Consider the following 13,253-nt stretch of genomic DNA (forward strand, 5'->3'; position numbering starts at 1 on the left):
TACGAGATAATTTATGGAAAAAAAGTTTTTGCTCTGTTTTTCTGAATTAATGACTTAATTATCTCAAAATTATGAGTAACTCATTAATTCAGAAAAACAGAGTGAAAAAAATGTTTTTCAAGAAAAATGTCTCTCATAATTCTGAGATATTAACTCGTTATTCAGAAAAACAGAGCAAAAACTTTTTTTCCATGAAAAATGATCTCGTAATTCTGAGATAATTAACTCATTAATTCAGAACAGAGTAGATTTTTTTTCCTCAAGTGAATGCAATACGCTTCCGTAGTATTCTGTTGACATTGAACATATTGATACATTTTGTATATTGTATATAAAGTTATGTGTCATAAACATGTCATCTCTGTATGTTTTGCAACAGTTTTTTATTTTTTTATTACATAAAATAAAAAAAGTAGACTTTGAGCTATAAGGCCGTGTGTCCACCAAAGCGTTTTTCCATGCGCCTGGCGTATGTTTTCAATTGTTTTCAATGGGAGGGCCGCATTTTTTAAACGCCATGAGCACGCTGAGCGTTTTTTTCACGCTGAAGCGCCGGGCGTTTTTTACTGGTCGCCGAGAGTTGAAAAATGTTCAACTTTGGATAAAACGCAGCGCTCATCACTGTCACTTTTTACCCAGCCGTCCAATCACAGTGGAGGAGGGGCGGGACTAATACCACACCGACCAACTGTCACAACATTCTTTCTGTACAACGACATCAACTGGCAGAGCTAACCGAACAAAATGGATGAAAAATACATTTTTAGTATGAAACAAATTATCCGCGAAATCTTTTACAAGTAAACTGTACTGCGGATATTCTGTACCATAGCAACGAAACGTCTCAACTGAAAAAACGCTGCGCTGCCAAAACGCTCTCAAGCGGCCAAAGCAAGGCATTTTCAGCAGAGCGTCTAGCGTTCTCAGCTGGCTAAAAACGCTTTGGTGGACACACGGCCTAAGCATGTCCCAGCAGGGTTCCTCACTTATTGGGGTCCCCTGGAAACATTTCCGTTGTGGTCTGTGCTATTTGCAGCGCGTTTCTGTGTTTGGTTGTGTTGTGAACTTTTGCAGTGCATTTCCGTATTTGGTTGTGATGTGAGTATTTGGAGCACACGTGTTGTAAAACTGAAGATGATGTTTTCTTAATTTGCAGGTGTTTTTTCTATTTGCATGTGTTTTCTTCAGTTGTAGCGCATTGAGCACTCTCGGCCACCGTAGACCACAACGCCCAAAGCATACCTTGCTTGTTCTGCTCCGCATCAGAGCACGCAAACAGAAAGGTGCCTTGTAAGCAGCACACAAGTTCTGTTTCACAGCTTAATGTGCTTTTAATAACTCGTCCCACAGTAGACTGCTTATGACGACAGTCACGTTAAATGATTTGACTACTTTGGATTTTAAATTTAGGCTGAAATGAAAATGAAAGTATCACCTGGAGGTTATGCCTTTCTAGTCTCATCTCCAGAACGTTGTTTTGCTCTTCCAGCCGCTGGCGTTCTGCCTCCAATTCCTCAATCTTCTCCCTGAAAAATAAATTCTTTCGTCAAAATTTTAAATCTCAAAAATAAACCATAAACATCTATTTTTCAGTCAAGCATGGTGGAACACAACCATAACAACAATTATGTTTAACTCAAGTTCTGGAGGTTGATTGCAGAGTAAAACATTATATAAATAAGTGGGGTCCAAAATCCGAGGGAAAATAAAAACGTGAATTTAAAAGTGAATTATTTAATAGTAAACAAATAGTCATTAATTAATCTTTTTTTAATTCAGAAAAGTGTTTGGTGTGGTACATTTTCTATGTTACTAATCAAATAAATTTGTGACAATCATAATGTTAACATTTCTATTCACATTATATAGTGGTCCCAGACAGTTAGTGAAACTTGTTGAACCGTTATATCCTGTATAATTTGGTAATTTTAAAAGCTCTGGCCAACATTCAAGTTGGTTTAGCTTTGGTTTTGAAGATTACTATGTGGGTCTTGGACTTGTATTCAATACAACAAATATTCAATTAAGGTGTAAACAGCTTAGTGAAATGGTTCCAGGAGTGATTAAATAAAATTCTATAGAGAATAATTACAGGATCAAAAAGAATGAGGAAAAAGGAGGAAGTAGGCACCGAATGAAAGCGTACTTTTCAAGCAAGGCCACAAAAGCTAATGTAGTATAATCACATTTGCATAGTAATTAGGCAATGCAACAGGCCATGAAAAAAAAAACCCCACAGACTTCAGTTCCACTCAGTCTAAAGCCATGTTCTCAATGCCAGCGACTCACAGTGACAAAGTGGCATGAACATTTCAATGAGAGCTGGTTATTTTCAGTGACATGAGTTGTAGCGATTGGTGGACACAGGCTTCCATAGATCACAAGTAACCACTAAAGAATAAAAAACTAAATATATAACAATTGCATACAACCACAATTGTGACTTTATATCCTAGTGGGACTTTGTAAGCTGAAACAGGCTTCCAGAATGATCAGATTAAACGTGATAAATGTTTTAACAGACGAAACATAGTATAAAGGTTCATTTATAACATCTCTTGTTACCTGAGAGAGCAGATTTCCTCTGCTGTTGCTAAGGTGGTTTTCTCGGCATTAGACATCTGCTGCTCTTTTAGAGCCTCAAGTTCAGAGATCACCTAAGCAAGTGATAAAAACATATTGAAAGACAAAAAGATCAGCACTATGTCAAAAACTACAACTGACTGTATATCCGAGTAAATGAAACACCTGCAGCTTGTAATTCTTGTCTAATATCTTGACTTGTGTGGTCTTTCATTTCTTGCATGCATTATAGAGCAAATTTTAATCCATTTATGATCGAAGCGGTAGCTGACAATCGTATAAATGCCAAAAGGAAGTTCCCGTGGTGATGGATGTGACTTACCATATGAGCTTGTAATTTGAAGGTGCCTGCTTCCTCCTGGGCTTTAAACAGTTGAGTCTATAAGAGTGAAACAGATAATTCCCATAAAAACAAGTCCTTGATTACAAAGTGATGAGTGCTATCAATGTCAAGAAAGTTGTCTGGATACTCGTCCATCGAGACAGGCCAGTCTCCATGAGCAGAGGTCTAGAATTTTTTTAACACCAGCACAGGTTTTTTAACAGTCTAACTTGAGCTTAATAGAACCACACATTGTATAACAAAATCTAATACATCCAATAATTCTCCTTCCTTATAAAAAGTTTGATATTACCTCAAATTGTAATAACTTGTTAGTCTCTGCTTCTGAATGACTTTTCTGCTGATGTAACCAAAGATAAAAAATGATCTGGGCCATATAGCTACAGGGCCTGATTTTCGGCAAGGGATTGCAGGTATTGTGCATAATTTTACAAATTCCTGCATGTTTCCTGATTATAAAGCGGGATATTCCCCCAAACATTTAAGCAATATAGCATGCAGTTTGAATGAGTAAATTAATCCGAACGGATTATCAGAGAAAATCAGTCATTTGAAAACTCTCTGTAAAACATAATTTCACAAACATATTAGTGATTCAGCTTCTCTCTCTTAAAATGCACAAATGGCTTCACAATTCACATCACCACATTGTGTCTGCACTGCAAGCGAGCTGCATGCTGCGATACAAGACTTTAGCTCACGTTTCAGAACAGTTGACGGAATTGCCCACTCGAGCCAGTGTAACATCATTACTAAAGATTATCATTTGCACATCGTTTTAAGTATTGCTAATTTAAACAGTCAAGTGATTTTAAACCATTTGGTACAGATGGCCACCTCTCAAACAGCTAGCGAGTGTCTTGAGTTCTTTTCACGGCAAATGCTCGTCTTTGAGAGTATTCACGCAAACACAGTCGGGTAGGATTAATTTATATTTAATGATACAATTAAGACTATGCAGAGTTATTTTATATTTGATTATTGTGGTATTTCATACTTGAATCCAGTTCATTTGTATTTGCATTGTTGCCAAGAACCCTACATTTAAAATGTTTAATTATTTAAATAAATCAAGGCATGTTTTCCACATTGTTTTGCAATAAATGAACATGAGTATTTATGTGCCCTACTAATATGTCAACACATTAACACATGAGATTAAATAAATTATTCATAATTCAAAGTCAAACCCAGACAGGAAATAAAAAACAAAACAATACTTCAGAATCATTAGCATTCTTAATATGAAGGAATTATAATTATCATTAAACCTCAACAAATGGGTGATGTTTTTGAAGTAAAATCATGAGTGATTTTACTTCATGGGTGAAGTAAGAGAGAGAGACCATGAGAGAGAAACCGTAATTCATAGAAATACAAACACCAGGGCAGCAGCAACAGAAACATGCAAGGTTCAATTCATAAACAATTTAAAAGGTGTTTAGTTAGTGAATTGGAGTTATTTGAGAATTCAATGTTTGTTGTTCAGTGTCATAACTGCAACCTGCAGATACCCAGATTACCCACACTTGAACAAATCACTATAGGTGCATTATGGGTAATGAAGTTCTCACCTCCATGTCCGTGTTGTGAGTTTGGACTTTCTGCAGCATGTCCTCTGCCTCCTTGACCCGGAGCATGAGCTGAGGGGAGTATTCACTTGTGGCCAGCTCGCTGTCATACGACTCTAATATGGCCCTCATTCCATCGCGCTCCTGACCCACATACAAAAGCACAAGTTTCAATTCCAGAACTCAATTCAGGCCAAGCTAGGTCAGTATAGTACAAAGACATCAAACATATAGTTATTTGTGTGGAAGTTGAACTATCTGAGATGCTTGCAGAAGCATAAACGGATGACGCTGATTTTTATTGCAGGGTGATTAAGGACAAAAAAACAACAACAAAAAAACAATTTCCAAATGAAAGAATCTGCTCAATGCCTTAATGTAAATTTAATTACTACAGCTTGATTGTGTTTCACTTATTACTGAACTTATTTCACATGCTTTAACGGTCAACCTAATCAATGTAGTACAATTTAATTGGCAGGCATCAGTTGTAATGCCATTGTATTGCTCTAAATACAAGAGGAGAGATGCAAGAAATATTAGAAGAGAATTAATGGGGTGAAAGAGCTCCCTTCTGAGTTGGAGTCATCTGTGTAAATATCTCATTTTAGAGTCGATTAAACCGAAATTAAATCTAGTCTAGTCTCTAAAGCCGAAAACAGCAGGATCAATAAAACATTGTGATTCATTATCCGGTGTGTCAACTGAGAATACTAAAATGCCAACAGACAAATGCATATATATGCACCCAAACTAGAAAAGTTGTGAAGGTTAATGTTGAACAGAACCTTCACTAACAGACCTTTAACATCAGTTTAAATGGAAAGTTAATGATGCATTTGTGGAGTTTTAGTTAAGTTCACCTGACGTAACAATCAATGCGACTGACGTCAAATCATCCATGCAGGTTTAGCTGTGAATTTCACAAAAAGGTCACATTTCTTCCGAAATATTTAAGAAAACATATAAAATACAAAATATTTATATGCCATGAAAATTTCACTGTGAAAAAAAACAAAAAAAACATACACACACAGTTTGAGTTTATTATTTTCAAATGGTAATTATCATTCATGTAATATTTTTAAATGTACAGTATGATAGTAGAAGGTAAACTGGAATAAAATGTTTTTTTTTTTAACCATTTAAATGAAAATACAATATGGTGGTATGTTGAAATGCTTTTATTTATAATGTACTTTACAATTTAAAGGGTTTTGTTGCGTTATAGTAATACAGTAAATATGCTTAATGGTCAAGAAAATTAAGATTTATTTTTCTTTATCTTTAAAGCACAATATAATTGTTTTCCGCTATCAATTTTGTAATCAAATAGCACGGATATGTTTATGTGAGATTCATCCAGGTGTTAATCATATACCTCAATTGTTGTTAACCCTGGCTATCAAAAACTAACATAAGTTATGAAATTTTTAAAAACAGACATTTGAAAACTTATGTCAGTTTCATTTGTAACTCTGTACTACTTTTTAAAGGTCAAAGAGGTATCCGTATTATTATTAGTCATGAAAACAGTTCAGATCTTTTAATACAAGTTATACCACCTAAGGGGTGTCAACAAACCGACACATATCAGTATATTCACACACAATTTTTCATTTCTATTGTAATGAAATTCACCCGTGCTGTTATCATAAACTCACCTCATTCGTCCCACAGATAGCAAACTCTCATTTAGGACTCTATTATTTTGGCACAGACCTGTGCCGAAGAGAGAATCTATGTGGGTGAGTGAGTGAGGAAACCAATCTGTGCCGCACTGCAGTTTTTTTTCCACCCCTATGGATCTTCATTTAATGGAGAACATGGGTCAATTCTACAATAAAACCTTTTTATCTTGGCTTTTAATCATAGCTAGAAAACTGTTAAATCTTCTGAAGACAGCTGATACATTATTCCTGGTTCTGCAGCAGGCGAAGTGCTAAAGTTGTCAATAATGGCTAGTGACAAACAGCCTCCAAATTTTAGCTTGTCAATTCTATTTGTTTTCTGGAACTGTGTGTGTGTAAACAGGCTTTATCATCATATACCATACTACTCAAAAGTTTGGACACTACAGAACTTTTTCTAGATCTTAAAAACATCTTTATCTCATGTTTAAATGCGGTTATGCTTAATTAGATTTGTAGACAGAAAAATTGTGCATTTGCATTATTGTCCGCACAATTTTACTGGACAAACTGATTTGATGCATCCACATTTTAATGAGCACAGTCTACCATCAACGTAATTAACAACTGAACAACAAAGAAATATGTGAGCATGCTTGCTTATATTAACTCTTAATTACTTGTTCTGCCAGCTCTAATTGTCCATGTGTGTTTAGATCAGTTTGGTGAGGACGCTCTGAATGTCTCCAGTGTAGACATCATTACACCCAAACATTGACTTCATTAAAACAAATACCACCTATTTAGGATATATGATTCAAGTGTATTGAAGCCTTTGTTAATTACCAATTAACCAAGCTGTTGACAAACAAAGAACAAGAGTATTATTCATATGCACAATAAGGTGGTGCTCCAGCAATTTATCTAAATCTCATCCAAGCCTTTGGAAAGACTTCAGATCAGGAAGTAGGACACGTTCTAGATTTCTACAGAAGTTACAGCCACTCATACTGTCTATGAGAACGAGGTGGAGACAAAGATAATGGGTCATATCAGACTTTTTAATGACTATTTTCCCTCCCTTATTTACTCACCCTCATTTCATTTCAGACCCAAAAGATCTTCAAAAACACAAACGGATTTATTTATATAACCACTCTAAATGATGAACAGATGTTTTTCACATATAATCCATGATCAAAGTACAAACATAAAACATTAAATATGCTAAACGGAAGCTTAAACATGCTTGCTTGATGTCTGAGAATAAACCTTACAAACCACTAGGCCTACTTGATTTATATGGATTTCTTTTACAATGTCCTCATGAACTTTTTCAAGCGTCAAAGGTTTTTCATCACTTTCAATTGCGGGACAGAAATCTTTCAGGTTTCATTAAAAATATCTTCATTTCTGTTTTGAAGATGTACAAAAGTCTTATGGGTTTGAAATGACAATAAATGATGACAGGATTTTCAGTTTTAGGTTGTTATGTTCTATGTGCTGTAGTGATTCCTTTCTGCATCTCTCTCTTTATCTCTATCTTTTTCGCTCTCAGGTCTCTGACTATTGGATAAGTCTCCTGCCAATCATCATCAAGCAGTCATGACTTCACCCAATCCACTGCCGCACTGCCTGTTTAAAAGCCATTCGGTGTGCTTTATTGACAGACGTGCAAGTGTGTCCGTATGTGTGTTCATTTGTTTGGTTATTTATATTTTGTTGTAATTTGTTTATCAAATCCTACTCTGTAAATGTGTGAACCTACTACTCGTTACCTGTGTCTTATGCCGCTGTTCGATAGAACTTGATGTTCTTTTGTTTGGGTAAACGAGAACAGGCAAGGTTGCGCAATATACATGGTGCACACAGAGGTGTTTGAATGTTAGACACATTAGATAAGGAATGTCTGCCACCCCTTGTACTTTTGTGTTTTCCGTGGATAGAGTAGATTAGTTAGGGCGTCCAAACCCCGAAGAATTTGGTTTATTATCTATATTTTTCTTTTGGTAGGCAGGGTGGACTTGGGGATTAGACTTAAAGCTGCAGTCCGTAGTTTTACCTCTATGTCGCCATCTCTGTTCGGAATCTGCAATAGCAGTTATTCGCAGAATTATCAACTTTACATGGGTTGTGCCTCGGCATGGCACAGCGCGGATGAATCCAATGTTTTGAGGAGAATGTGCGGCTGTCAGTCACCGTGCCGGTGTGGATACTGTCATTCAGAATCACAGATTTTACTTTTTGGAAGTATGACCAACATAAGAATTTTCACCAGAAAATGTCATCTGAAGTAACATCCACTTTTGTTCTGACCAACTAAGGGGAAAAAAAGCCTTTCAGTAAATCACGCTGATTAAATCTAACGATCGCTTATCATATCACGTCAAACCCTGCAAATTATACTTTGTTCTCAAATTGTTAATGTTAACAACATCAGCATTGCGTGACTGCACAGAAATGGAAACTGAACTACAGATAGCTCTAATACACATTAAACACAGTCTAATTTCGAATTGTCATACCAACAAATTAATGTTCCTTAGAACTGATACTCTTTGAAATACAAACGTATCTGTAATCAGATGCATATTTATCCTTGTTTTCGCATGGCCCGGTTGCGGTCTCTTTTTTTCTGTAGCCACTCAGATGTCTTTTGCATTTTACAACGGGTGAATCTTCAGTCGTCACTGGTGATTGTCGTTTGAACCTTTCTGGATCCGCCATCAAATTGATCAGTTTAATTATATCAAGTGCTGTGAGAAAAGGCAAGAAATCTCCACCTCCAACATCATCACACGCACTATAGCCTACTAGCCGAGACTCCTTCTTTATGTGTACAGATGTGACGTAATGACGCAAAGACATGCTCGAATTTCTCACGGAAATCCACCAGTACCACTGGAATTAAAAACATTATTACAAGCTTACCGGTTTGAATCGAGCTAAGGCAAGCAGCTAGTTTTGAACACTGGCTGGTTATGTACTTGCTCAAAAAAATATTTTGGATAATTTTTAACCCAAAAAAGTTACGGACTGAAACTTGTTTTTTTACATATCAATCTAGTGGCGTCGGCTTTTCTTAAAACATCTTTTAGCACTTATACTGTAATGTGCTAATTTGGTAAAAAAAATCTGGTTTTAAACAGACAAAAAGTAGTACCCATCTAATTTTTCTAGAGAAAGATATAGCCATTTTGCACTGGGGATGAAGTTTTTGTTTATGAAACTTATAGTACTGTATGTTTACTAAGTATGAACCCTTTTGTTTTGACAAGATAGCTGAAAATGTTTATTAATATGCTTTTCACCTTGGTGAGCAGTAGGACTCTCTTCTGCAAGCGACGGACCAGCGAATCCTGGTTCTCTCGTTTCTTCTGTTCTTCTTGAGCTTTGGCGCGCAGTTGAGCGATCTCGGGCAGGAGCTCAGCGCGGGCCTTCTCCACAGAGCGAACGCTGAAAGCCAGAATAACATTAGGATGGAGCAGCTCTGGGGAGAACAAAAGGAACTGCATCCTCTATATACTGGGATGTAATTTCCTTATGAAAGCTGGCTGCTTAGTGTTCACAGCTGAATATATACACTCTTTGTTGCTAGGCCATTTTGGGAAATGGTGCACAATGTTTAGAAGACAGTGAGCCATCAACAAGTGTGTGTGTGTGTGTATACACCTAGCAGTGGATTATACCATGGTTACTTGCAACATTGAAAATTTAAAGCTGCTATTGATATTTGCAGGGCAAAGATCACGCTTATTTACGTCAGCTATGACTCATCAGATATAGCATCCTGCACATTTTAAATGAGATATAAGAGAGAAGTAGTGCGTTAAGATCAGTGTTGGGGGTAACGTAAACTCAATCAGATTACTTTTTTCAAGTAACTAGTAAAGTAAAATTGCTTTACTTAACATTAAGTTACTTTTTCAAGTAAGCAATGCAAGTTGCATTGAAAAAAAATTACTCAAGATGCATACATCACATTTGGGTTTCATTTTTTTTATTGCTTAAGTAAGAGTGTTGAACTTCTCCTGTGTCCTATTCTTCTGCAATCCAGAATGGCAGCACAGCTGTAAGGTTTGTTTGAGCTCCACCCTCTACTATACAAGTGTGAATTTGCATTTCCTTCAGCCTGAGGCTTAATCATTTCACTTTTGGTGTGGAATGTCCCTTACATTTGCCAAAATATAGAACTTTTTGTCATTAAAAAACAAACAAGCAAGCCCAGCCCAGATGAGAAACAGTAACACAAAAGTAATGTGATTCATTACTTTCCATGAAAAGTAACTAAGGGTGTATTCACACCAGGAAAGTCAGCTAGTTCACTTGCTTTGGTCCGGACCACATACAAGGTTTATTTTTTGTTTTTGTTTGACGTGGTTCGCTTTCACACTGCCCTTTTTGCAAGTGAACCAAAATTTGTAAACAAAACCACACGTGTGCTAAGGTCATCCATTCATTGGACAGAAATTTGAACCGTACCAGAGTTTGTTTGGAACCGGACTGAGACCATCTCTTCAGCTGGGTCTCGGTACGGTTGTTTGGTCCGCACCGAGTGCGATTGCTGTATTCATACCTGCCCAAAAGATCCGCACCAAGGGGGGGAAACGAACTTGAGTTCGATTCAATCGAACCAAACAAGACAGGTGTGAATACACCCCAAGTAAAGCAATTAGTCAATCTCAAGGATCAGGGCCGGCTATCCTAAGCCCGATATTTTATTTTACGTCAGATGTCATGGAGGTGTCGAACAGTAGGTGGCGGTATGCACCTTCAAATGGGTTTGCACAACAGCAATAAAAATAAAGAAGAGGGAAAGTTTGTGCATAACGCGCAAAAACTAATGTATCAGATTGGGACATATTGTATGACTCGGAGGCACAAAAAATCTTGATTGGGACATGCCTAATTGTATTACATTATGTCTGTACGCAAATAATCCAAATCCATATTTTGCTTCTACAGCTCTGTGTTCAGCGAGTTGAGGACAGCTAGCAAAATCTTTCACATTATCTGCCAGGTACCAAAATATGAGCAATGTTGGTATTTTACACCTTACACATTTTTGATATCACTATTTTTTCAGTACCAGTATTTTGCCCAATCTTTGTGTGGGGTCACTGCTGAAACAAGAATGGACATCAAAACAGTAAGCAAAAAGGCAGCACGTATTTACATGAGAGGAAGCTGTTTGTTTGTGTGTGCATGTGTCTTCTGTAGATAAAGGAAGGATGTTTGATACAGATAGACTCTGACTGGGAGAGCACTTTTCCACTTGACCTTGCAGAGTGAGAGAAATTACCCACAGCAAGAGTTCAATTCCATGAAATCTGCTGCAAAAGTGTTTGTGATACAAAATCTTTGTATCTGCTGGATTAAAGGGAGAGAAAGCGCTAAGACTGTCCGGGTGGATGTAATTGTGCTTTCTGGAGGTAGTTGACAAGGGAGATTTGTTTTGGGGGGTTATGGGGGTTGGCGTTTGCAAGAGTGAGTCAGCGCGTGTGTGTGTGTGTGTGTGTGTGTGTTTGTGTGTGTATGTCCTCATAGCTAAATTGATTAACTCCTCTCATCTCTTCCAGATGCTAACTATCCAGCCCAATTTGAGCTGTAATGAAAATCATCATGCCCTGCCGTGGAGGGTCAATAAGACAATAATGCACAATCTAATCACAAAACCATACTCGTCTCCTATCAATATGACCTCAGCACATACTGAGGCTTATTATGCAAATTGCCTCTATTCGTTAGTGCATAGGGTAATTGATTTAGTTGGCCCAGTTTCTCAACACAGAAGGAGTAGCTTAATGGAGTGCTTCAACCAAGTAAATCACATGAAAGCACACCAACACATGTATGTAAAGCATCTATAAGCACTTGCATTATAATACAAACAGGGTAATTTTATGGCTCATCACATTATTCCAGTACATAAATGATTTACACTAGACCAGTCATTGCACTTCTTTTTAAATGTTAAAAATGATCACGAAAACAGCCTCAAAAGGAGAAAGCAATGCAGTGTTAACGAGGGAACATCCTCCATATTGATCAATGTCCGGTGCGTATCGTAGCCTATTTGGGAGAAGATTCACCTAACCACATGTATCAGACATGCAAACTAACCAATCTATTTTTCCTTGTTATGAGCGACAAAATATGGAATGCATGATATCACAATAACAGATCTTCATGCAACAAAGTGGCTAATTCAGTAATGGCACAGCAAGTCTGTGCAAATGGTTGTAAAAAATAGCAGTATGGGTTTTACTTAGTATAGATTGAGCAGGGCGGCCAATGTTTGCCAATATGCATGTAATTTAATTTAATGGTAGCAAATAAGGTAGGTTATTTGAAAGCAGAAATGTGCATTAAAGGTGGGGTAAGCGATATTTGAAAAACGCTGTTTGAAAGTTGGTCAGACAGACAACCAGACACAACAACAAAGTGTGTAGCCAATCAGCATTAGGTGGCGTATGGCGGTGGAGGAGAGAGAACGAGCAAGAGGGAGATTTAAAAAAAGACTGTAGAAAGAGAGAGTTGGCTGAGAGATATTACAAAAAAAGAAAAGCTCATCAGAATATCACTGGAAAATGAAGGGTTATGACCAGGAAAGAGCTTTAGGACCCACGTTAATATTAGAAAAGCTTTCCAGCACAGGAGAAAGCTAAGCGGGAAGGCCTGAAAACAGACGCTGAGGTTGCTTGCTTTGATTCCAGTAACACTGGTTTTGAGTGTCATTGTTTGTCTGGAGCTGCTGTGCTGTTGGCAAATAACAACGAACTCTTGTTTGTTACTCTTGTGTATGTCTGTTAATTTTTTGTGCTTCCTTTCCATTCGTTCATCATCTTAGCTTTATTTTTCGTGAAGCATTATTTTGTTGCACTTCTGCTATACGACAAATAGACATCCACTCTTGCATTGCTTGTGTAACGGGATTGCTGTGTGAAAGAGGCTAATGTCTTCAAGATCACTAAGGCTGAATCTGAAATAGCCCCCTAAATCCTCAATCATGTTGCCGATGGTATCAATTAAGAATTACTACTGAGGTACCAGAGCCAATTATTGTTTTGAAGCCAAAATGTTGTAGGACATTGATCTAAGTCTACTTCAGGTACTGTCTGCAAT

The 13,253-nt window shown here is 37.2% G+C and overlaps 1 protein-coding gene across 1 annotated transcript in view; it reads right to left on the reverse strand.

Moving 5' to 3' along the window:
- Nucleotides 1-13,253, reverse strand: part of mad1l1 (mitotic arrest deficient 1 like 1) — a 78,221-nt gene that overhangs the window by 42,403 nt on the left and 22,565 nt on the right. The window contains exons 11-15 of the mRNA XM_056263571.1: nucleotides 9,440-9,584; nucleotides 4,501-4,641; nucleotides 2,906-2,962; nucleotides 2,566-2,657; nucleotides 1,436-1,526 (exon numbers count right to left, since the gene is read on the reverse strand). Coding sequence (XP_056119546.1) covers nucleotides 1,436-1,526; nucleotides 2,566-2,657; nucleotides 2,906-2,962; nucleotides 4,501-4,641; nucleotides 9,440-9,584 — 526 coding nt within the window. The remainder of the gene's footprint in view (nucleotides 1-1,435; nucleotides 1,527-2,565; nucleotides 2,658-2,905; nucleotides 2,963-4,500; nucleotides 4,642-9,439; nucleotides 9,585-13,253) is intronic.

Source organism: Rhinichthys klamathensis, unplaced genomic scaffold (assembly GCF_029890125.1).
Source record: "Rhinichthys klamathensis goyatoka isolate OS25496 unplaced genomic scaffold, OSU_Roscu_1.1 h1tg000208l_1, whole genome shotgun sequence".
Classification (NCBI taxonomy): domain Eukaryota; kingdom Metazoa; phylum Chordata; class Actinopteri; order Cypriniformes; family Leuciscidae; genus Rhinichthys; species Rhinichthys klamathensis.